The following is a 25,100-nucleotide window of genomic DNA, read 5'->3' as shown; positions in this document are numbered from 1 at the left end:
CCAGCTTCCTCCCAGCATGGTGGTGCCTGGGTGCTAAGAGTGATCATCCCAAGACATAAGAAGGAAAAGCTGCCAGTTCCTGGAGCCGGGACCCAGAAATTGGCATCACACCACTTCTGACACATTCTATTGGCCCAGTCACTCAGAAGGCCAAGATTCCAGGGGATTGAGGGCTATAAAGCCACCTTCCCATTAGAAGAAACTTGAGGCCCGCGTTTCTAAATTGACACAACTCCCTCCAGGAAGTATTCCCTGGCTCCATTTCAGCCAGATTCTCTGTTTGGGTCTGTCAAAGCACCACACACTCTCCAACTCAGCCTTATCACAGCTGTGTTTGTGTAAAGCCCGTCTCCGCCACGAGGCTCTTAAGCTCCGGAGGGGAGGGGCTGGATCTGCCTCCATCACCGCACCTACAGCCCCCAGCGCAGAGATGTTCCATAGATATGGGTAGACGTGAATGAATCAGGGAACCCATCAATGATTCAATCAGTATTAAAGTACTCAGGCTGAGAAACTACAAGGCTTTAAAGGAGCACACTGGTAGCATAAATATGTAAGGCAAGCTGGGAGTGAGATGCCAGGGGTTTTTGAGTCTCAGGCAACCCAAGAGGCACACACCTCGTGCAAAGTGGCCAGTGATCTTGACCTTGGGCCTCACCCAACTCTTACTCAGAGCGGCAAGAACTTTCGAGTCTTTTCCATCTTTATGTGACATCTCCCAATTTTAAAATACAGACAGTCAATTCCATTATGCACACAGTAGGCTTATTAAAACATGTCTATGGGCTAGGGCAAAAAATATATACCCTGTGACCCAGGCATGCCAAAAAGGAAAAAACAAACAAACAAACCCCGTTTTCTCTGACTGAAATGACTTACTCCATGATGGTGTTGAGAAGAAAAACTTAACTGTGGTATTAAATGTAACTTAATATTTTTCACTTTGAAACAGTCTTTTCTGGATAAATGTCCAGTGGTTTCAAAGATGAACTGCCTGTTTGGGCTGTTTCTCTCCTCTCTAAGCATCCCTTTCCCCCCACCCCATCCACACCCCCGCTTCCCCCAGATGGTTTTGGCTTCAGAGGAAGCTTCTGTATTCTCTGTGGGGCAGGGGATGGGCTTCAAGAGAGGTATGCCTGGTCGTGGCTGATCTTTGGGGTCACAGTTGTGCCGACTTCTGAAGCTCGAGATCCCCACGTCTCACCGCTGGTTCATCCAGCCAGTGAGTCAGCAGTCTGTAGAGTTGGGGGAAGCCCATTTAAGGAAAAGACCGCAGATAAGAGCCGCTGACCCCAGGCAGTTCCTGCCCTGTGCATCCCCGCCATTTCCACTTCCCACCATCCCTGTCGCTAGGACCCTGGGTGCCGGCCACCTTCCTCTCTCAAGCTGAAATTATTGTAATACTTCTCACTGGTCTCCTTGCCCTCCACTCCCACCATCGGCCATTCTCAAAACAGCAGCCAGAGGGATCCTTTGTCACATCGTGTCCTCTTTCAGCTCAGAGTCCTTTACTTTCATTGAGGAAAAAGGCCAGAGTCCTCGCACTGGTCTGCAAGGCCCCCATTCTCTCTCCATCCTTCCCTCCTCTCTCTGTTGCTCACTCCACTCCAGCCACACGTGCCTCCTTGCCGTCTCTAAAACACAGTCCCACCTCAGGACATTTGCACCTGTCGCTCTCTCTCTCCAGAATGCTCTGTCCCCAGACATCTGAATGGCTCACTCCCTTCCACTGCAGATTTTTATCAAATGTCACCTTCTCGGTGATAACTTCCCCAATCACTCTATTGAAAATTGCAAGCCCCAGCTCTCCCAGCCCTTCTGAGCCCCCTTCTCTTTTTTCTCCCCATAGCACGTATCACTGTCTAGTGGGGGTGGGGATGGGAACGGGTCAGCAAACTCCAGCTCATGGGCCAAATCCAGCCCCCAGACTGGTTTTGTAAATAGAGTTTTATTGGAACCCTGCCATTTGCTTATTGCTTACATTCTGTCAATGGTTTTCCTGCTACTAAGCAGTCATGACATAGACTGAATGTCCCACAACATCATAAATATTTGTCTAGCCAGATAACAAAACATATCCGACCGCTAGTCTAGTATACCAGTATACCACACAGCTGCCCTATTTACCTTATTTGCTCCTTCATGGGAATATGTGTTCCCTGAGAGAAGGGGGTCTAATATGCTCTGCTTACTGGCTGCATCTAGAACCTTCATCTCTCCAGCGGGAATTACTGCCTGGCCCATAGCAGGTGCCCAGTGATATTTGCCAGACAACCCCTGGCGAGAGAAGAGGGCACTTAAGACAGCTCCTGCCCGTTCACTCTGCTGCTCCCATTCTGCTTCACCTTCAGCACAAACGGGGACGAGAAGATGAAGAAGGTGGGGATGGGAGTCCTGCCTCCGTTCACCCCTGTGCACAGCTGCATCATTGCGCCCTCGCTGCCTGAGGCTCACGTGTAAGTAGTCCCACCTCTGGCTCATCTGTTTATCGTGCGAAGCCAAGGTCAAATGACTCAAACAGCTGGGAGCTGTTGAGCTGTTCCTTTGTCCTCTTGAAAAGGGACAGGGAGCCTGGGGCCAGCAGTGTTATGTGGTGTATAAAAATAACAGAAGGCAAGCATGGGGGCTTAGAGCTAAGTGGCAATCCAGTTGGGACTGAGTCATTCCATCCCTTACCACACCAGACGCACTAATGTCAAATAGTTTGCAAAGCTGATAAAATCTGTCTGCAGCGTGCGCCTAGCAGATGTCTCACCCAGGGCTCCGGGGACATGTTTTCCCCAAGACTCAAGGAGCTATTTCCCAGAGAAGCCCCTGTCGCCTTCTGAGCCGACCCCAGGCACAGACTCTTCATTGCCTGATGTGACAGGGGCTAACCAACCCTCCAAAGAATACTTGGGCTTTCCAAAACCTTGACACCTTTTTCCCCTCCTATCTGTTCCAGAGAATTCTAAGCCCAGCTTTTGCTTTTTCACCAGTTAGCATTTTTCAACTGGGAGATTTCAGGTGCCGAGATAGAAATTGACCGTAAGGCAGGATTGCTCAACCTCGGCACTATTGACTTTTGGGGACAAATACTTCTTTGTTGGAAAGGACTGTCCTGTGCACCGTAGGATGTTTAGCACTGTTCATGGCCGCCACCCCCTAGTGCCACCCCCCTCCCCAGCTGTGACAACCAAAATGTCTCCAGAGATTGCTACATGCCCCCTGGGGGCAAAATCACACCCATACCCCCAGCCCTCCCATATAAGAATTACTTTAGGGCAATGAACAGGGTGCACTGGACTCTGTCTGCTCATTTGTCAAATATTTATTAGGCCCCTACAGTGTGCACAATAAAAATAGCACTACTGACTGCTCTGTGGGCACTGTCTCAGTCCTCTCAGAGCCCTTTTGTGCAGGTGTATTATTATCCCATCCCTGCAGATGAGAGAGCAGAGGCTCAGAGAGGTGTACTGGCCTGCCCGAGGTCACAGAGCTCAGGTGCTGCTGCACTGGGGTTTTAAGACAAGTGTGTCTGACTGCAGAGCCTGACCTCTCACCACCACACACGACACAGAAGGTATATCCCAAGGCTTTACCTTTGAGGAGCTAGTGATATATCTGGACAGCCAAGTCTCGTGTACTTGAAGAGTAAAATAATGCAAGAGTGAAACTGTAAGACAAGATGGCAGATCCTTAATAAGAGCACTTAGTTCGTGGGTGGAAGATGCCACCATCACCAACACCATGGCATCATCATCACCATCACCATCATCATCCCTGTCACCACCACCACCACCATGTATTTGGACACATTCCCATCCCTTACTAATATTTCAGCTTTTGATGAGCCCCACTCTATACTTTCCTCCTTTCTCCCTTGGATGAGTATTACGACTGGCTTCTTCATAGACTTATTTGTTCAGGGACATTCCAACTGGCAGCCTCAGCTTGATGTTCTTAAAACATCTCCTTGCAAAAGTAGTCTTTGCAATTTCTCATAACGTCCCATGGAAACACTTGCGCTTTTGCCTTTCTTCTCCACGGACAAGCCCTCTGAAACCAAATGGTGTAAATCAGTGGTTCTTAGGCTTTCACTCGCATTTGAATCATCTGGGGCTCTGGGCTTGGGTGCGGGGATAGCAAAATAAGGAGATGCCTGGGAAAATGCATGCTCCTAGGCCCCACCCCCATTTCCTTTGGTCTGAGCAAAGTGAGGTTTAAATCAACTGTGGAAGTGACTGGAGAGCTTCTTGCTCATCCTCCTTCAGTGTCAGATGGGGAAACTGAAGCCCAGAGAGAAGGCAGAACCTGCCAAAATGCTCATGACAGGAATTCTGATCTCCTGACTCTTAAGTCAGACCTCTGTATCGAGTTTGTTAGATGATGATGATGGTGATGGTGGTGATTATCACAGTGGTGGTTGTTACTATTCGTTATGCCCTAGGCCAGGGATCAGCAACCTTTTTCTTAAAGGGACAGACAATAGATATTTTAGGCTTTGCAAACCAGATGGTATCTCTCGCAAACGACAGTCATCCCTAGGTATCTGTGGGGGATTGGTTCCAGGACCTTCTGCTGATACCAAAATCTGTGATGCTCAAGTCTTTTATGAGTATAAAATGGGGTAGTGCTGTCGGCCCTCTGTATCCACAGATGCAGAGGGTCAACTGTACTTTACCTTGTTGTCGCAGCAGGAAAGCTACAATGAATGGATGTGCCTGTGCTCCAATAAAGTTTTATTTGCAAACAAAGGCACACACTCCTCTAGATTGAAGGCTGCCCCTTCTTTTCCTTGGCTGTTCAAAGGCTCCGGCTGCCTTTGATGATTGTATCGGCATCTATTGCTGTATTACAGACCACCTCGAGGTGGAGTGGCTTAAAACAGCAACCATTTATTCTTGTTCAAAGTCTGCGGGTCAGCTGGGTGGTTCTGCTCGTCCACATCAGTTCAGCTGGTCCTGGCTGGGCTTGCATATGTGTGTGGTAAGCCGGAGGCTGGCCCATCTAAGGTGGCCTCATGCCCAGATCTGTTGGTTGGTTGGTTGGTTGGTTGGTTGGTTGCGAGCAGTTTTATCATCATTCTACCAAAAGGCATCAGGGCAGAGCCCGCCCGGTCAGTTCTCAAATTCTCAGTCTTCACGTCAGGCGAGGTGGATCCGAGCCTGGTCAGCCCCTCAATCCCAGTGCGACTGATCCCAAAACCAGCTGAAGATTCTGAATTGACTGTATGGGGATCAATTCAGTCATGCCAAGGAAGACTGGACCTTTATCTTCTTAAAAAAAGAGGCGGGGCACAGACTGTAGGAAGGAGGACAGCCCCTCCTTCCCTCTCGGAGATGACTGGCCTGTCCTTACAGCCCTTCCTGAGCGACTGTGCAACAAAACAGTGCCTGCAGCCACTGTCTGGGTTTGCCCTTGGCAGTCAGCATGGGGTGCTTTGTAGCATTTTCTGATTTCTCTTAGTAAAAGTTTTGAAAAAACGTTGTTTTTTTCTCAGGGGTGTTGACTCCCACTCGTATTCTGGTTGGTACAGCAGTTTCAACAGAGAGAGCTATTCAGATGCACCGACCGCTAAGTGCTGCCCCAGAGTTCTGAGCACAGGGATTTTAGAAGCAGGCTTTGTGCACCCTGGTCAGCGTTTTCATCTATTATGCCCCACATTTAAGAAAATAAATGCTTTCTCTTTTAATTTGACAAAATCCAAGGTATTGTGCTTTGACCTGACATACAATCATTATGAGAATGGAGAGATTTCTATCAAGCATGTTTCTGGGACCCTTTCTTTCTCCCTCCCTCCCTCCCTCCCTCCCTCCCTCCCTTCCTCCCTCCCTCCCTCCCTTCCTTCCTCCCTCCCTCCCTCCCTTCCTCCCTCCCTCCCTTCCTTCCTCCCTTCCTCCCTCCCTCCCTCCCTCCCTCCCTCCCTTCCTCCCTCCCTTCCTCCCTCCCTTCCTTCCTCCCTCCCTCCCTCCCTCCTCCCTCCCTCCCTTCCTCCCTCCCTCCCTCCCTTCCTCCCTCCCTTCCTCCCTCCCTCCCTCCCTTCCTCCCTCCCTTCCTCCTCCCTCTCTCTCCCTCCCTCCCTCCCTCCCTCCCTCCCTTCCTCCCTCCCTCCCTCCCTTCCTCCCTCCCTCCCTTCCTTCCTCCCTCCCTCCCTTCCTCCCTCCCTTCCTTCCTCCCTCCCTTCCTTCCTCCCTCCCTCCCTTCCTCCCTCCCTTCCTCCTCCCTCTCTCTCCCTCCCTCCCTCCCTCCCTCCCTCCCTTCCTCCCTCCCTTCCTCCCTCCCTTCCTCCCTCCCTCCCTCCCTTCCTCCCTTCCTCTCTCTCTGTCTCTCTCTTTCAGTTTGCTTCACTGCATGTTAGATGAGAGATCATCGGGTTTGAGGCACTGTATTTTTTCATTAAGACCTTATTTTTTTTTAGAGCATATTTAGGTTCAGATCAAAATTGAGGGGAAGGTGCAGAGATTTCCCATTTCCCTCCTGCCTCCCCCATGATCGACATCCCCCACCGGAGTGGGACGTTACTCACAACTGATGAAGTGACACTGACACATCATAGTCACCTGCAGTCCCTAGTTTACATTAGGGTCCTCTCTTGGTGTGGTACATTCTGTAGGTTTGGATGACAGTATAACGACATGTGTCCATCCACTCACGTTTATACAGAGTATTTTCACTGCCCTAAAAATCCTCTGTTCTCTGCCTATTCATCCCTCTCCCCGTCCCCACCCTGGCAACCACTGATCCTTTTACCGTTTCCATAGTTGTGTCTTTTCAGAACATCATATTGTTGGAATCATACAGTGTGTAGCCTTTTCAGAGTGGCTTCTTTCACTTAGTAATATGCTTTTGAGGTTTCTCCTTGGCTTTTCATGGCTTAGTAGCCCATTTCTTTTTCACGCTGAATAACCGTCCATTGTCTGGATAGTTTATTTATCCATACATCTCTAAAGGTTGCTTCCAATTTTTGGCAGTTATGAACAAAGCTGCTATAAACATCTGTGTGCAGGTGTTGTAAGGCACTTTCTATAGGCAGAGGAAAAGGTCCAGACCCATTGGATGAAACGCTATTCTGCTGAAAAGGGCGTGAGGGCTCTACCCTATAATAAGAGACATCAACACTGTATTAAAGCACAGATTCGGGAACCGGACTGTCTGGGCTTAGATTCCAGCTCTGCTATTTGCTGCCTTTTTTGACCTCGGATAAGTTATATGACCTCAGTTTCTTCATCTGAAAAATGGGAATACTAATAGTACCTTCCTCGCAGTGTTGTTATAAGAATGACTTTTAACTAATGGGTGTACAGCACTTAAAACAGTGTCTGGCACAGAGTAGGCGCTCTATGGGAAGTGTTTGCTATTATTGTTATTTTGCTGTTGTTGCTACTATTCTTTGTTATCTCTGTGGTTGTGCATATGAGAATTGTGCCCAAATTATCAGCTCTGGAAAGTGTCAGATCCCAACCAATTTATTCCCTCCATCTCCCATTCAGTAACCAGAAATATACTGAGCCTACTCTGTGCATACCTGTGATGGACAAGACTCTGTAGCTCACAGGCTTGTGGGCTGCAGAGACAAGTAAACAGGTAGTTACAAGACAGCAGGGACACAAAATGTAGGGACAGAGGGACACATTGTAGGTGGGGGGGGTTGCTTTAGAACCTCCTCGGAGAGAGGATGCTCGAAAAATCAAGGAAGGCTTCCTGCTGGAGGCGACATCCGAGCTGAGACCCAATCACGGAGAGGCAGAGGAGGAGGAAAGGGAACGTGTATCAGGAGCAGAGGACAGTGCCGAGCACCTCCCCTCACTTTCACGAGAACGATTACTGCCATCATACAGATGAGAAAACTGGGGCTCAGGGACATGGAGTAATTTGGCCAAGACCACATAGCTAATAAATGGCAAAGCTAGGATTTTAACCCAGTGCAAAGAGAGTATGTACGGTGAGCGTGCGCTACAGAGCAGAATTTCACCAGGCTGCAGGTGGCGGCACAGGGTGAGAGAGGAGACGCGAGGCTGGGGAGATGGATGGGAGTCTCCCATGTGATGGGGTGTTGGTTTGCCAGGGCTGCTGTAACAAAACCCCACAGACTGGGTGGCCTAGACAACAGAAATGTATTCTCTCACAGTTCTGGAGGCTGGAAGTTCAAGGTCAAGGTGCCCACGTGCTGGTTTCTACCGAGCCGTGTCTCCGTGGCTTTCGGGGGGCTGCTCGCTCGCTCCGCCCTCACACACTCTTTCCTCTGTGCACGTGTACCCCAGTGTCTCTCCGTGGGTCACGGCTCCTCTTCTTCTAAAGACACCAGACAGATTGGGTTAGGACCCACCCTCTTGGCCTTATTTTAACCTCATCACCTCTTTAAAGGTCCCCAATACAGTCACATTCTAAGGTACTAGAGATTAGGACTAAAGCATATGAACTTTGGGACATAACTCAGTCCATAGCAGATGGTTTAGGGAGTCTGAAGATCGTAAGCAAGGGAGGGGGAGGGCCAGGTGTGTGCCCCTTCCTGTCACCTGCAGAAATGAGTCTGATGCTCACATGCCTCTCGTCCCGCTGTGACGAAGCACATCCCACCTCACCAGTTAACTCCCTTCCCCAGCCCTCCCCACCCGCAATGGACACAAAGGAACGCCCAGGCCTGCAGGGGCTCTGAGTCGTGAACAGAAGAGGGGGCGTCTCCCCGGGCTTTTCACAACTGCCTGGGGTCACAGTGAGGGTACAGGGAGGTGTCTGCACAGGGCTGGGCACATGGTACAGCCACTGCTACTGTTGGTACCCAGAGCTGCCAAAATGCACTTACCTGTAGGGACCAAGATGGTGTAAAAGGGGAAGACACAAACAGAACTGGGAGGGCTGTGGGCTCGCGGGTCCTTTAAATTAGAAGTGAGGGATGCGTGGGTGCTTATTATTAGAAAATGATTTGTGGGTGGAAAAAAAAGGAAGGAAGGCGCTCTAGATGAGAAAAGAGAGAGCTGCTGACTCTAGTTTTCCAAAGACCCGGTGGACACGGCCGCCCCAGAGCATGGGGGCGGAGGAGTGGGGTGCATGGGGGCAGCTCCCCTGCCAGCAGAGTGACATGGGTGCCTCTCAAGGGGCTCTCCGGCATACGCCTGGGCCCGCTCCACACTTGAGCCCCAGGGCTCGGACTCCACCTTCTGAGCTGGGGCCTTCCTGGAAGCTGGAGGGTGGATTCCTGCCTGCCCCTCTGAGCACAGGCCCAGGAGCCCTGGGGAGGATCGATCAATACAGGAGCAGTTTCAGAGAAGAGCAATTACACAGGTTGGTAATGGAGGCATCTGGCCCATTAGTGTAAGAGGAGAAGTCACGCAGGGAGGGGCTGGCTAGGTAGGACTCCCCCTCATTTCCAGGAAGAATGCAGGCAGCAGGTTAACCCTCTCCTGACCTTGCTCTCGGGGTGGCCACTCATTTGGGCCCGTCAGCACCTCAAACAATAAGAGCTCAGGTCCACAGAAGCACCGTCTCTGGGATTAAACAGATGCGGGTTCAAATCCTCACCAATCCTAGCGGGACCTCAGGCGACTCTACCTCGCGAGTCCCTTGTCTGCAAAGAGGACAGAATAAAGTCACCTTCTTACAGGGCTGTCGAGAGCGTTGAGTGGGATATTCAGGCCCCAGCTCTGTCACCAGCAAGCTGTGCAACCTGGAGCAAACCGATGGCCCCTCTCTGAGCCTCAGTTTCCTCTCCTCTAAAATTCAGGTAATGATTCCTATCCAGCAGGGTTTGGGGAGAAATAAATAACGTGTGTCAGGTGTCCTACCCAATGCCTGGCTCATCGTAATGCAGAATGCCCCCCAAATCAGAAAATACAGGTCAGACCTTTTTTTTCTTTTTTTTTGCGGTACGCGGGCCTCTCACTGTTGTGGCCTCTCCCGCTGCGGAGCACAGGCTCCGGACGCGCAGGCTCAGCGGCCATGGCTCACGGGCCCAGCCGCTCCGCGGCATGGGGGATCCTCCCAGACCGGGGCACGAACCCGTGTCCCCTGCATCGACAGGCGGACTCTCAACCACTGCGCCACCAGGGAAGCCCTAGACCTATTTTTAAATGGTGTTTTACTTACATTTTCAAATCATGCGTTCAATGTGGTTTTCCTCAACATCCAGCTACATTTGGGGCAAAGGATTTATAAATTTAAAGCAGTGGGTCTAGTTGTTAATTGCGGTGGAGAGAAAGTACAATAAATACACTAGTTTCCTTGTGTTTCTGGACGTTTTGGACCCTGCTAGTGTATTTATTGTATTTTTATCAGATGAAGAATCGGATGCCTGTAGGATGTTCATTTCCTTCAGTCCTCTCGTTTGCCTGAATCAAGTCGTCTGCCTGTGGGACACCCTCCCTTGTCCCTTCCCGCTGTGCATGCAAATCCCCAGTAACTGGCATAGGGTCATCTTGTGTCAGATCACAGCTCTGCCACCTACTGGCCCAGTGACCTGCACAAGTTCCTCACCTCTTCTGAGCCTCAGTTCCCTCATCTGTAAAATGGGGCCAATAAATAGCTCAGGAGCCCATTGGGAAAGTTTAATGCTGGTGCGTGGGAAGTGCCGCCATACGCCTGGAGCCTGGAGACAGCTCTCCAGCCGGGAGCCAGCACCACTCCTGTCTCTGTCGCCACTGTTGTGAAGAATGTTGTGCTAACAGGAGCCCCCTGGGCTTCCTCCCTCTGTCTTTGCAGCGAGCCCATCTTCCGCCAGCTCTGTGCCCTCCACTGGCTCCTGGAGGCCCTGACTATCGACCACACCCACCACACCATGAAGCCCGTGATCACCTGCTGGAATCCGAAGTAGGTCTCAGCCCTTCCACCTGCCGTGTAACTAGCAAGAGACTGGGCCGTGGGGGAGGAAGCTCCCATGGGTTCTCTTCCTCCTACTGCTGTTTCTTGGTGGGTGGGTTGCTTTAGGAGTGCTACTTATGTGGGGTCCAAACAGGGGTGAGCTGGAGCCAGGTCATATGGGTCATGTGGTGGTGACAGCCCCCCTGTGTATCCCTCCCACCATCTCTCCCCAACCCCACATCGGAAGCTTGAAATGAATCAGCCACGGTGGGAGTATTTACACCACAGAAACTGGCCAGCTAGCCCAGCCCCACCCTGGAAGCACAGCTAGATTTCTCTCCAGCTCTCTTCTTGGACCATGTCTCCCCAGCGCTATTCCTCATTTGTTCCTCTTCTTTTTCCTCCTCTCCCGGTCCCTTTTACTCCTCCCATTCTCCATGTTTTTGTGTTTTCCCTTTCAAACTTTTGTTGTGTGTCTTTTTTTTAAATTAACATCTTTATTGGAGTATAATTGCTTTACAGTGTTGTGTTAGTTTCTGCTGTATAACAAAGTGAATCAGCTATATGCATACGAATAAACCCATATCCCCTCCCTCTTGCGTCTCCCTCCCACCCTCCCTATCGCAGGCCTCTAGGTGCTCAAAAAGCACCGAGCTGATCTCCCTGTGCAATGCGGCTGCTTCCCACTAGCTATCTGTTTTACATTTGGTAGTGTATATAAGTCCATGCCACTCTCTTACTTCGTCTCAGCTTACCCTTCCCCCTCCCCATGTCCTCAAGTCCATTCTCTACATCTGTGTCTTTATTCCTGTCCTGCCCCTAGGTTCATGAGAACCATTTTTTTTTTTAGATTCCATATATATGTGTTAGCATACGGTATTTGTTTTTCCCTTTCTGACTTACTTTACTCTGTATGACAGACTCTAGGTCCATCCTCCTCACTACAGATAACTCGATTTCGTTTCTTTTTATGGCTGAGTAATATTCCATTGTATAGATGTGCCACATCTTCTTTATCCATTCATCTGTTGATGGACACTTAGGTTGATTCCATATCCTGGCTATTGTAAATAGTGCTGCAGTGAACGTTGTGGTACATGACTCCTTTTGAATTATGGTTTTCTCAGGGTATATGCCCAGTAGTGGGATTGCTGGGTCGTATGGTAGTTCTATTTTTAGTTTTTTAAGGAGCCTCCATACTGTTCTCCATAGTGGCTGTATCAATTTGCATTCCCACCAACAGTGCAAGAGGGTTCCCTTTTCTCCACACCCTCTCCAGCATTTATTGTTTGTAGATTTTTTGATGATGGCCATTCTGACTGGTGTGAGGTGATACCTCATTGTAGTTTTGACTTGCATGTCTCTAATGATCTTGCTGTGATTTATGTCAGAGTGTTCTGCCTATGTTTTCCTCTAAGAGTTTTATAGTGTCTGGCCTTACATTTAGGTCTTTAAACCATTTTGAGTTTATTTTTGTGTATGGTGTTAGGGAGTGTTCTAATTTCATTCTTTTACATGTAGCTGTCCAGTTTTCCCAGCACCACTTATTGAAGAGGCTGTCTTTTCTCCATTGTATATTCTTGCCTCCTTTTTCAAAGATAAGGTGACCATATGTGCATGGGTTTATCTCTGGGCTTTCTATCCTGTTCCATTGATCTATATGTCCATTTTTGTGTGAGTACCATACTGTCTTGATGACTGTAGCTTTGTAGTATAGTCTGAAGTCCAGGAGCCTGATTCCTCCAGCTCCATTTTTCCTTCTCAAGATTGCTTTGGCTATTCTGGGTCTTTTGTGTTTTCATACAAATTGTGAAATTTTTTCTTCTAGTGCTGTGAAAAATGCCATTGGTAGTTTGATAGCGATTGCATTGAATCTGTAGATTGCTTTGGGTAGTATAGTCATTTTCACAATGTTGATCCTTCCAATTCAAGAACATAGTATATCTCTCCATCTGTTTGTATCATCTTTAATTTATTTCATCAGTGTGTTATAGTTTTCTGCATACAGGTCTTTTGTCTCCTTAGGTAGGTTTATTCCTAGGTATTTTATTCTTTTTGTTGCAGTGGTAAATGGGAATGTTTCCTTAATTTCTCTTTCAGATTTTTCATCATTAGTGTATAGGAATGCAAGAGATTTCTGTGCGTTAATTTTATATCCTGCTACTCTACCAAATTCATTGATTAGCTCTAGTAGTTTTCTGGTAGCATCTTTAGGATGCAGAATAAAGAAAAAAGAATGAAAGGAATTGAGGACAGTCTCACAGACCTCTGGGACAACATTAAACGCACCAACATTTGAAATTATAGGGGTCCCGGAAGAAGAAGAGAAAAAGAAAGGTTCTGAGAAAATATTTGAAGAGATTATAGTCAAAAACTTCCCTAATATGGGAAAGGAAATAGTCAATCAAGTCCAGGAAGCACAGAGAGTACCATACAGGATAAACCCAAAGAGAAACACGCCGAGACACATATTAATCAAACTATCAAAAATTAAATACAAAGAAAAAATATTAAAAGTAGCAAGGGAAAAGCAACAAATAACATACAAGGGAATCTCCATAAGGTTAACAGCTGATCTTTCAGCAGAAACTCTGCAAGTCAGAAGGGAGTGACAGGACATATTTAAAGTGATGAAAGGGAAAACCTACAACAAAGATTACTCTACCCAGCAAGGATCTCATTTAGATTCGATGGAGAAATTAAAACTTTTATAGATAAGCAAAAGTTAAGAGAATTCAGCAACAGCCCTAGAGTTTTTTTTTGGTTTTTGTTTTTTTTTTTGCTGTATGCGGGCCTCTCACTGTTGTGGCCTCTCCCGCTGCAGAACACAGGCTCCGGACGTGCAGGCCCAGTGGCCATGGCCCACGGGCCCAGCCGCTCCGCGGCATGAGGGATCCTCCCGGACCAGGGCACAAACCCATGTCCCCTGCATCGGCAGGTGGACTCCCAACCACTGTGCCACCAAGGAAGCCCCCTAGAGTATTTTTAATGTCAGTAATTGTGTTGTTCATCACTGTTTGTTTGCTCTTTAGTTCTTCTAGATCCTTGTTAAATGTTCCTTGTATTCTCTCCATTCTGTTTCTGAGATTTTGGATCATCTTTACTATTATTACTCTGAATTTTTTTTCAGGTAGTTTGTCTATTTCATCTTCATTTATTTGGTCTTGTAGGTTTTTACCTTGCTCCTTCGTCTATAACATATTTTTTTGGTGTTTCTTTTTTTTTTTTTTTTTTTTTGATGGGTGGTGCTGTGTTCCTGTCTTACTGGTTGTTTGGCCTGAGACATCCAGCACTGGAGTTTGCAGGCAGTTGGATAGAGCTGGGTCTTGGTGCTGAGAGGAGGACCTGTGGGAGGCCTCACTACGATTGATATTCCCTGGGGTCTGAGGTTGTCTGTTAGTCCAGTGGTTTGGACTCAGAGCTCCCACCACAGGAGCTCAGGGCTGACCTCCAGCCTGATCCTGCAAGTTTCGTGGTGCAGTTAAAAAAAAAAAAAAAGGAAGAAAGAAAGAAAAAAGATAAAAAGGAGCAGTACAATATCAAAGAATAAAAAACAAAATAAAATTAGAAAGATAAAAATATATTAGGAAAAATAAAACTATAATTGAAACAACTGCAACAAGGTAAAATAAAACCACAACAGAGACAAGAAACAAAAAGGTTGGGGGCGGGGGACAAGCCGAAAGGAGAGAACAATAACGAAGTATAAAGAATAAAATAAAATTAGAAAAATAGAAGCTTTATTAGGAAAAATAAAAATATAAAAGAATCAGGGCTTCCCTGGTGGCGCAGTGGTTGAGAGTCTGCCTGCCGATGCAGGGGACACGGGTTCATGCCCCAGTCTGGGAAGATCCCACATGCTGTGGAGCGGCTGGGCCCATGAGCCATGGCCACTGAGCCTGCGCGTCTGGAGCCTGTACTCCGTAACGGGAGAGGCCACAACAGTGAGAGGCCCACGTACCGCAAAAAAAAAAAAAAAAAAAAGGGACCCCAACTTACCAAGATCATATGATATATAAATATACAATTTCCTTTAAAAAAAAGGCCGTTCTACATTTATTGTTTTGCAACTAAGTTTTTGTTATTTAACTTAATAAATAAGTTAAACATCTCTCCATGTCAAAACCTCTTTTAACGACTGTGGAGTTTATCAACATACTTAACCAATTCCCCCAAAATCTTTAAGTGTTTGCCAGATTGTCACTCTTGTGAAAAAAATGCGGTGTCATTCTGAACAACACATTAGCAGCAATGCTTCCCCCCACTCCGACCCCAGAAAGTCTCATTTTCCTTCAACCCGCTTTTTTCAGGCATAAAAATAAAACAACATTCCTGCTCTCTGGAGCTTCTATTCCAAGGGATGTGGAGGGGAGCAACAGATAATAAACATGTAATAATCAAGATTCCTTGAGATAGCATTAAGTGTCATGAAGAAATTGACAGGGTGATGTGATAGTGACAGGGTGTGGGGGGGTGACTTTTAAGTTGGGTCGTCAGGGAAAGACTCAGAGAAGGTGACGTTTGAGTGAAGTCTCTGATTTTACCTGCACTGACCTAATTGCATCATTCCTCCATGCCTGTTCTCAAGTGGACGTCTCTACAGGAGTGGGAAAACGTGGCAGGATGATCAGAGCACCTATCACTCAGGAGCTGGGACGGGCAACCTGGCCTGGGAGATCCTGGGAGATCCTGGGAGCTTTGAACTCTGTTCCCTCCCTGCTGCAAAATCAGCAGTTACCTCCGTTCTCCCATCTTGTTGTGGACACGTGAACACATCCTAAACCAGCCAGCAGACTTTCCACCCTGAGAAGCAAACGCGGATTCAGAAAGAGTGAAGTATTTGAGAAAATTACTCTGATTGCCGCTGTGGATAGATGTCTTCAAGTGGCTGCTAGGAACAAAATGTGCTTGGCGGTACAGTTAAAAGAGATGCAGCGGTGCTCAATGACTTCTTCCCTTGATTTCTGGCAAATAGGATCCCCCAGAAAGCTTCAGCGGAGAGAAAATGTCTCAAAATCACAGCCACTTCTCCCCCACGGATGTGACCTAGTGCCTCCTTCCCCACCGTCAGCCCCTCCTCCAAGCCACATGAAGGTTTCTGTTGAAAAAAGCATGTGTTGTTCATAGTTCAGCTGTATTCAGTTCTGTATACAAGGCACCCTGGAAAGCTCCTAACGAGCCCCATTTCATTGCATCTTCACTCTAATCATCCTCTGATAATCATCCTCTGACTTAGCTAATGTTCCCCCATTTGACAGATGAGGACACTGAGGCTCAGAGAGGGTAAATATTACACAAAATTTCACATCTAGGAAGCAGCAGGGCAGGCGGAGGACTCAAACAGCTAGTCCACCCGATTCTTCAACCCATCATTAACCACCCAGGCACACCCCTTTTCCTGGCTCTGATGCTCAAGAGAGACTGGTCTGAGGTCACACAGACAGTAAATCAGAGACATCGATTAGGTAAGGTAAATTAAGCTGCCGTGATGAACAGCCCCCAAATCTCAGCAGCTTAGCGCAACACAAGTTCATTTCTCGCTCACCCTTTACATGTCCACCGCACGGGACTCTGCTCACCAGAGTCGCCCAAGGACCCAGCACGAAAGGGAATCTGACCTGAGCACTGGCCCTTAAAGCATCGCCTTACAGACCACGTGTCACTTTCGCTCAAGTATTTTTGAACAAAGCAAGTCACAGACCTACCCTTGACTTTAAGAAGCCGAGAAGACCTGGGACTCTGGTGGGTGAAGGGCACTGACCGTCCCTCCAGGCCGTGGGCAGGAACATCAGCTTGCCTGTGTAGTAGTGTGTAGTCGGCCCACTGTGGATGGCACCGCTTGGGTTATTTCCTTTTCTCCCCCTATTGATCCTCCTTTTTGGTTTATTTGCTACTGAAAGTGAAACATCAGAGAGACGGATTCTGTCCAGCCAGGCCCTTTCTTTATCAGTGGCTTTGCAAGAATGATGCTCAGGGCTTTTTAAGATCCCTGGGAAGCTTGCTGCATTTTTAGCTCATTTAACCCGCTGCCTGAAGTCACAATAGATTTTGGGTCGTCTTGGAAGTCTGCGTGAACGAGAAACCTCCATCTTCCCGATCGGGTCTGAATATTTAAGATTTTGAAAGCTTGGCCATACCAGATTTAATTTTAAAAGAGGAAGAGGGGTTGCTTTTGAACATCAAGAAGAAGGCTGGAGGCACAGCAGGAGCTGCGTTAGCAAAGGGGAAAAGCGAGAAAAGCCCTGTGGTCCTGAAAGAAACGCTCCAAAGCCGAAACACTAAAGCTTCCAGTTGCTGAGCCTTAAATCAGACTTCAAAAGTGCCGCTAGTTTAAAGATTGTTTATAGGACTGAAGTATTGCTGCTCCTTCCTCCAGCTGGATTTTAAATATTCCCTAATTTGATTACTCTGGGGAGAGGCAGGCACAACCAACATTACATGAGCTTCACTGTTAATTATTCAGAGGGCTTTTTATTGTGTAATCAAACATAAAGTCTTACAAAAAGCTTGGAGGCACATTCTCACCCCACCCTCTCCAGCCTGACTTTCACCTTGTCGTCTGTGTGCATTTCTCAGTTTGCGGCTGTGAGCTGGTAGATGCCCAGCAAGGGCTCTGCCAGTAAAGAGCACACACATCCCCCTCCCCGTCTGGGCTGGTAAAAACCTTTGATTCTGCGGCTCAGACCCCCATGCCAGAAGAACCCCCACCTTTGCCTCCTATCTGAGCGGCTCCCCACCTACCAGCACTTGGCAGCCCCTGCTAAGTCTAGACTCCTGTTGGTGCCTCCCCTCATCAAACTGGTCTGGTCATCTCATTCCCTCATGTCCCTCCTCTACGCTGGGTGACAGCCAGCCAAATGGTCTAAAGGCTCCCAGCCATCTAAAATCCTTTCTGCAGAGAAAAAAGAGATAAAGAAAGAAAGGGATGGATGGATGGGTGGATGGATGGAGAGATCAACAGATCAATCAGTCAATACATAGATAGGTAGAGGTCGCTGAGAGAGCTTGCTTGTCAACAGGGATCCACCACCCCACAGCCACAGGTCCAAAATCCAAAAGGCTCTGAAAACTCAGTTTTTCCATAGCTCAATTTGACAGCAAAATCTGACAGGAACCAAACTGATTTGGTGTCAAAACCTGACTTGAAGCTATTTATGGTCTTTATCCCACCTAGTGTAAATATTCATATATATCACTGCAGAAATATTAATGTGTTTGATTATAAGATGCTGCCGAGACCCCACTGGAAGGAGTATGTTAGCATATGATATACGTGCAGCATATTTCCATTCCAGAATGCCAAGATTCTGAATTTGGCAACACATCCGGTCCCACGGGTTTCAGATCAAGGGTTATAGGTATGTCACCATCCAAACTTGCTGGGGCTTCAGTCTCATACCCAGAAAGTTCCAATCCATGAGGGAAGATCCAGGTTTCACGCGACCTGAAGTTTATTTAATTGGGGAGAGGGGCGCTTTAAGAAAAAGAATACAAAGTTAAAATACAAAATTAGGTACAGGGCCCTGGCAGGGACCCATGCAAGTGAGGGTCATTAGATTCATTGTGAATATGCACCTGGATGAGTAACTTAAGACCCCGAGTTTGTTTTCTCATCTGTAAAATGGGATGATAAATGACTGCATCACAAGGTTTTTTGTTTTTGTTTTTTTGCGGGTTTTTTTTGCGGTATGCGGGCCTCTCACTGTTGTGGGCTTTCCCATTGCGAAGCACAGGCTCCGGACGCGCAGGCTCAGCGGCCATGGCTCACAGGCCCAGCTGCTCCGCAGCATGTGGGATATTCCCGGACCAGGGCACGAACCCATGTCCCCTGCATCAGCAGGCGGACTCTGAACCGCTGCGCCACCAGGGAAGCCCCATCACAAGGTTTTGTTGAGATGATTCAGCGAGAATGCACAGAAGTGTCTTGCATGTAGAATTGTATAGAATTTTCACTCAATAAACTCCAAACCAGTGATTTTCATTGTGCAACACACCCTATAAGCTCCCCCCCACCCAAGCAAAGTTAGTAATTCTCTCTGTGCGTTACTCAGAAGTGGCCCTGATGGTGGGACCCTTAGGCACCAGAGCAGGCAGAGATTTGGAAATGAACATGCTTTTCAATTCATCCCCAAGAGGAACCGCAGACCTGCCCTGGAGTCTACGAGAGGACCCAAGTCCAAAACGCAAACAGATGCGGAATGTGTACAAATACACTCCACCTCCCTCAGTCCCTACCCAGTAAGCGGTGGTCTCTCCTAACCTCGATTCCCACTCGCAAGACCCGGCTGTGGAGAACTGTCCCTTCCACTGCTTCCCGAGTATAGGAGGGGGAAAAAATCACAGCAGAGAACAGCCACCATCCATCATCTCTTTATTGCATTTCGTAAAAGTACTTGTAATAAACTGAGGCTCTAGAAACGGAAAACTCATTAAGCTGTTTCTCACTCAGGGACCCAGGTGGAAGCAAGAGCACAATAAAACAAATCCATAAGGACAAGTCCATGGGACAGAGGTGGGAGCGCTTCCTCACAGCCCCGAAGGTAACTAACTGTCAGCACCGGACTCTACTGTCTGGCTACCAGCCCCAGCTTGCGTGGGAGGCATTTTCGCCAGTCTTTGATGGGATTTTTTTTTTTAGTTGGTTCTCTGAGCGAAGGGAAGTCAGAACCTTGTGCTGTTGGATGGTTTTTATAAATTTTAATTAAAATGCTTCTCTGGAGATTGTAGAAGAAATGTCATTTGGCTGGACACCACCTCACGCAGGAAGGAGTGGGTGGCCGAGCAGCCGCCTAATAAGATGTCACTGGAGGGAAATGGATTCACTCACTGTCTACGTTTAATCGATAACAGTCACTTCTCTTTCTCTCTCGCTCTCTGTTTTCTTTCAGACTCAGTCAGAAAATAAGAAGTGAGTGATTGAACAGACGGGGTTTTCTACAAACTGGAATGTGTGTTTATTATTAAGAGAAAATCAAGAGGTCTATTCTTTTCACTCAAAACTATTCCTAACTCCCAAAACCCCCAAACTCATCCCACTTCACAAACAAGCACCATAATAATAATCATGGCAAGAGTAGAGAGCTAAAGGCAGTTGAGGGAACACACAATGAGATTTTTGCTGAACCTGTGCTCCAACCCGCAAAATGGATATAATGCTGGTTTCTGCTCACTTCTTTTTGTTGTTGTTGTTAGTTTCTGCTTTATAACAAAGTGAATCAGTTATACATATACGTATGTCCCCATATCTCTTCCCTCTTGTGTCTCCCTCCCTCCCACCCTCCCTATCCCACCCCTCTAGGTGATCACAAACCACCAAGCTGATCTCCTTGTGCTATGCGGATGCTTCCCACTAGCTATTTTACATTAGTAAAGAACCCCAGGAAGCAGTATGCAATCTCACTGTGAAAATGTGAAAATGCTGAGCATTATTGTGGTTATATAATTTTTTAGAAGCCAATCCTGAACAGAATCACAGTGGGCCAGGTTCTGTGCTAAGGAAGCTCTTTAGGTGTGTTAGCCAGTCCTGTCCTCCTAATAACCCCATGGGGGCACTATTCTTATTTCCAGGTAGGAGAGCAGAAAGTTAGGGCTCAAAGAGGTTAAGTGATTTGCATGAGGCCACACAGCTGGGCAGTGGCAAGCCAAGAGTTAATCCTGGATCTGTTTACTAAACCCTGTTTATTAAACCACGGAGCTCTTCAAAAGCATGTTCTCCCCGGTATGATCATCATTGCCCCTCATGAAGTTTCACCGTTTTCTTGCTGTTGCATCAGGGCATTTCTAAGTGCCCTGAGAAGGAGAGCCTTTGTTTTTATCAGAGAAAGTTGCTATGGAGATATCGTGTGTATCTGTCTCCAGAGATGCACAGAAAAGGGAGCAGGAGCCACAAACCTTTAAAAAAAATGTCCTTCAGGAATAGTCACAACTACAGTTGGAGGAAGGAAGAGTGAATCACTGCACTTGAACTCTCACTGAATTGAAATCCTCCCCCCGCCCAGGCGAGTTTGTAGATCAAACTCTGGGCTGCAGTGTGGTCCGTTCTGAGGATGAGGGAGCACTGAATCAGGAATCAGGAGACCTGGTTTAGCCACTGTGACTCTGTTCACTGCATGGCATTGGAGAAGTCCTTTCCTCTCTTCTGACCTCAGTTTCTTCACCTGTAAATTAAGGACTTTGAAAGAGAGGCTCCAGTCAACTTCCACAGCAACTGATAGTCTTCTGTATGTGTGGAGCTTGTCAGTGCCAAGGCAGTGATCATTAAGAGACGGACAAATGGCATAAATGAAAAAATCAGGCTGGGTGACACCCAGTAGGGAGTGGTGAGGTCTGTGGCAAACAGGAATTCTGCACAGCTAAAGGGAAGAACCTCTGCTTTGTTCTACTCATCTCGCCATGTGAAAATGGGACCCAGGGCTTATCATTTTCAAGAGAGACCAGTAACCTCAGTTCTTATATAAAGATATCCCTAATCTGTAGAATTCTGGGCAGCTGAACATGTCTCCCCATGGGCCACCAGTTTGAAACGCCTACTTCTAAGAAAGTATAAGGAATCATTCAGGGAAATCTTTTCCTTTGCTGTCAAAAAGCAGTCCCTCCTAAGGTGCAACATGGCAGCCAGTTAATACCACTCCTGAGTGAAATACAAAACATAGACAAGAAGCATTTGGGGATTTAAGTCAATTCAGGGAGAGTCAGTTCAATAAAGGGCAAGCAGGATGCTGAAACCGCCTGTCACATCTTCCCCCCACATTTTATTTTTCTGCCACTCTCAATTAATGAGAAGTGTCAGCCCTTCACTCTGGATTTCCTGTCTGTGGCTTTTAATTGACTTTTAATTAATGGTAACTTTAGGAGCACAGGATGAAATCCTAATGCAAGGAAGATGCACACAGAACTCTGGGTATGGAAAGCTCTTCTGAGATCATCCCAGCCCGTCCTCTCTGTTGTATAGACGAGGGGATGGAAGCAGGGGAGAGTGACTTGTTCAGGGCCCCCTTGAGGTCCCCTGGCTCTGAGTCTGGTGCTCATTGCAAGACTCCAGGCTGCCCTGGAGACACAATCTGTCCAGCCTTCAAAAATGACATTGATGTAAAGAGTGTGGTTTCCAGAGTCAAGAATTCATGTCGTGCCAGGTGAGACAGGAAGAGTTGCCTTCTACAGGTATTATCCCTGAGCGTTGACATTCTCTCTCCCTATGGGGGCAGAGAGCAGAGGGACTGTCAGTCTGGCAAGCTCTTGTCCAGTTGCGATGCCAGGACAAAGGAGACATTGCATCAAGCCCCTAATTTGTCTAAGGGAAGAACATGCCAACTCTTGGCATTTGCTTTTTCTTTATCACAGTCATTTTGTAACTCCCATATTCCCTTGGAGATCTGGTTAAACCCAGTTTGAACTCCAGTTCCCCAGGCTCTCACTTTCTGAAGCGTTCCATCACTTGTGTGGAATTTCACTGAATACATTGGGGGAGGTGGCGTTCCCAGGAAGATACCACATCTGAAGCCCCACAACCTTCTTCCGTCTCTCTTCCCCCACCCTCCCCTTTGCCCTGGGCGAGCAAGAAATGCCTCCGCTCTTCCGGAGCAGCGAGGTTCACCTACACTCAGGGTCCCGTGAGGTGGCCAATCAAAACGTTACTTCTGATCACACACAGTGGACTCCCTGAGGTGAGTCCTGCTGAAAACAATTCTCTCCGCCCTGTTAGATATTTATTAAATGTTGTGCGGTCTTCAGTGCTGCCTCTTCTCCATATCTTCTTCCCTAGGGTATCACACGCTATGAGTTTCATCCAAAGAAGACCTTGGACTGCCCTCCAAGGGCTTTCATTTCAAATGTTCTCAAGTGAAATTGTTTCTGTTCCAATAGAGTGTGAACTGTAGCCCAGACCCTCACTGAGCTCTTATCCTGGAGCAGCTGAGCAACTTAGGGCAGGTTGGGAAGCCTAAGACACGGAGCATGAATTAAATGAAGACGTAAGCCCACACAGTACGTTCTGAAGTGACACCAGTCATGCAAGAGGGTGTGTGTGCGTGCACGCATGCGCACACACACACAGACATGCACACATTCCTGTAACCTGTCCACTCTGACTCTTTCCTTCCAAAAATCCCCATTCTTCTCGCAGGACTTTCCCTACCCACCCCCTTTTACCTCCCAGGACTTGTCATCTAGGTCTTCCCACCCACCTCCTTCATGGCTCCTCCCCCCTCCCCCCAAGAATACCCCCTCATCAGACAAATCTGCATCCCTCACCTCTACCTCCTGAATGTCAAGCCTAGAGTTTTCTCCATCTTGTATTCTTCAGAAAACCCCAGTGAACATAAATCTTTATTCTTTGAGCCCCAGGTGTCATTTGGTGAACAAAAGCGTTGATACATAGAAGTGGGGGTCGAAACCAAGATGCAGCTAAAGAAATTAGACCCATCCTCCCCCAGTTTAAAAATCAACTCTGATGATTATTACACAAGAAAAGTAAAACACCGTTGTCGTCCGTGGCAACATCATTGGAATACATGTTTGGCTTCCTGTGGTGACTACTTGGGCCACCATTGCACTCACTGAGTAGAATAAGTCCCATCAAACTCACTTCCAATAAACACATGTATAAATGATCTTGATTTGTGACAGAAGGTCTTTCCAGACCCAGGATATGTCTCATGGTATTTGGAAAGAGCCAAAAGGAATTCACGTTCAGAGCCAGGTTTTCGCTTTTTTTCTTTCCTACTCTCCTTCCTCCCTTCCCCTTTTCCTCCGTTCTTCCCTTCCTTCCTTCCTTCCTTTCTAAAATCCCTCTTTATTTTCTCTTTCCTTCAGACCAAGAGATTCAAGGTTCCTGTAGCACGCGTCACCAGCCGCAAACCAAGCCGGCGAGGCTCCACCCTCAGTCTGTCTCGGACAAGTGGAGGGTCGTCCCCCCAGAGCAGCATGGTCTCCATGAATCCGGGCTCAGACGAGCCCCAGAGTGTGGTCACCCAGGCGACAGGCAGCAAGGATGTTGAGGACAATGCATCGTCTCCGGCCAAGCCTGAAGAAGAACCTCTCCATGCCGGTAAGTCCTACCTTAGACCCGACCAGTCTGTCCTGACTCTGCCCTGAAGCCAGAGATCAAGAGCCCCGTGTGCTCCACCTTCTCCCCACTCAGGGAAAGGAGACACACGGCTCCCCTAGCCCTGTTCAATGTCCATGGACCCCTTTGCTTTCCCTCAGTGGAGATCAGAAAGATAACTCTGACTTGGGTTACTCTGAACCATTTCTGCTTGGGAGACAGCCCATGGTCATCAATTGCTCTTTTTAAAAATTTTAGTAGTATATTTTACTTAGCCCAATTTATAAGATATTGTCATTTCGACATGTAATCATATAAAACAATACTGATAAGATATTTTACATTTTTTCATACTACGTTTTTGAAATTCGGTGCCTACTTTTTTTTTTAACAGCTTTATTGAGGTATAATTTGCATACCACAAAATTTACTTGTTTTAAGTGTACGTGTCAACGATTTTTTGTAAATTTATAGAGTTGTATAAGCAACAGCACCATCTAATTTTAGAACATTTCAATCAACCCCAAAGAAAACCTCATGTCCATTGGCAGTCCCTCTCCTTTCCCACCACAAATCTACTTTCTGTCTCTGGCAATTTGACTTTTCTGGATATTTATATAGGGAAGTTGTATCACTCTGTGACTCCCCACTCTGAAATAAGCCTTTTCAATGGTTCACAATTTGGGGGACACAGGTTCTTTAGAAAATCTGTTGGAAACTGTGGGCCACTCTTTAGGAAAAGAATTCAAGCACACACACATACATTTTTTTCCACACTCTTTTAGGGGGAGCCTGTGGACCTCCACCAGATAGAATTGTGACTGGATTCCATAGTCGTGTAAAAAATTCATTTTCAGGACTTTCTGGCTTGAGCTTGTATAGTAAAAGTAGACAGGAAAAGAAAGGATTTATGCAGAAAGATGGAGAAGGCAAAAGGAAGAAAGAGAAAGGGGCGTGAAAGAGGCAGGCTATTGACCCTGGTGCATGAAACACCTTCTCTGCCGTATCCCCACATGCTTTGTCCCCTCAGTGCCACCTAAGCTGAGGCCTGCCTGCTCAGCCAGTATTCCTTCACACAATCTAGAATGCCCATAGCAACCAAAGCTGGACCAGGTTTAGTACAGATACAGGAGGTTGAAAAAAAGGTCAAGGTAAACCAGAAAGCCCGATTAGGGCCCCGATTATCAAAGCCAGAAATGGGCAAAAGTGCAAAAGTTCAGTAAGTGGTCAGGACTCATAGTAGTGATGGCCAATGAGAAAAATTTTCCACCATCCCCCTTGT

The 25,100-nt window shown here is 47.3% G+C and overlaps 1 protein-coding gene across 1 annotated transcript in view; it reads left to right on the top strand.

Moving 5' to 3' along the window:
* CCDC60 (coiled-coil domain containing 60) overlaps positions 1–25,100 on the top strand; it is a gene marked incomplete at both ends in the record, with an annotated part of 162,854 nt that overhangs the window by 119,141 nt on the left and 18,613 nt on the right. The window contains 4 exons of the mRNA XM_079717882.1: positions 2,352–2,456; positions 10,678–10,785; positions 19,226–19,316; positions 23,590–23,821. Of these exons, the coding sequence (XP_079574008.1) occupies positions 2,352–2,456; positions 10,678–10,785; positions 19,226–19,316; positions 23,590–23,821 (536 nt within the window). The remainder of the gene's footprint in view (positions 1–2,351; positions 2,457–10,677; positions 10,786–19,225; positions 19,317–23,589; positions 23,822–25,100) is intronic.

The sequence above is a fragment of the Hyperoodon ampullatus genome, assembly GCF_949752795.1.
Source record: "Hyperoodon ampullatus genome assembly, chromosome: 13".
NCBI classification, from domain to species: domain Eukaryota; kingdom Metazoa; phylum Chordata; class Mammalia; order Artiodactyla; family Ziphiidae; genus Hyperoodon; species Hyperoodon ampullatus.
Note: the sequence above shows the minus strand (reverse complement) of the source record. Positions and strands in the feature narration are given on the sequence as shown.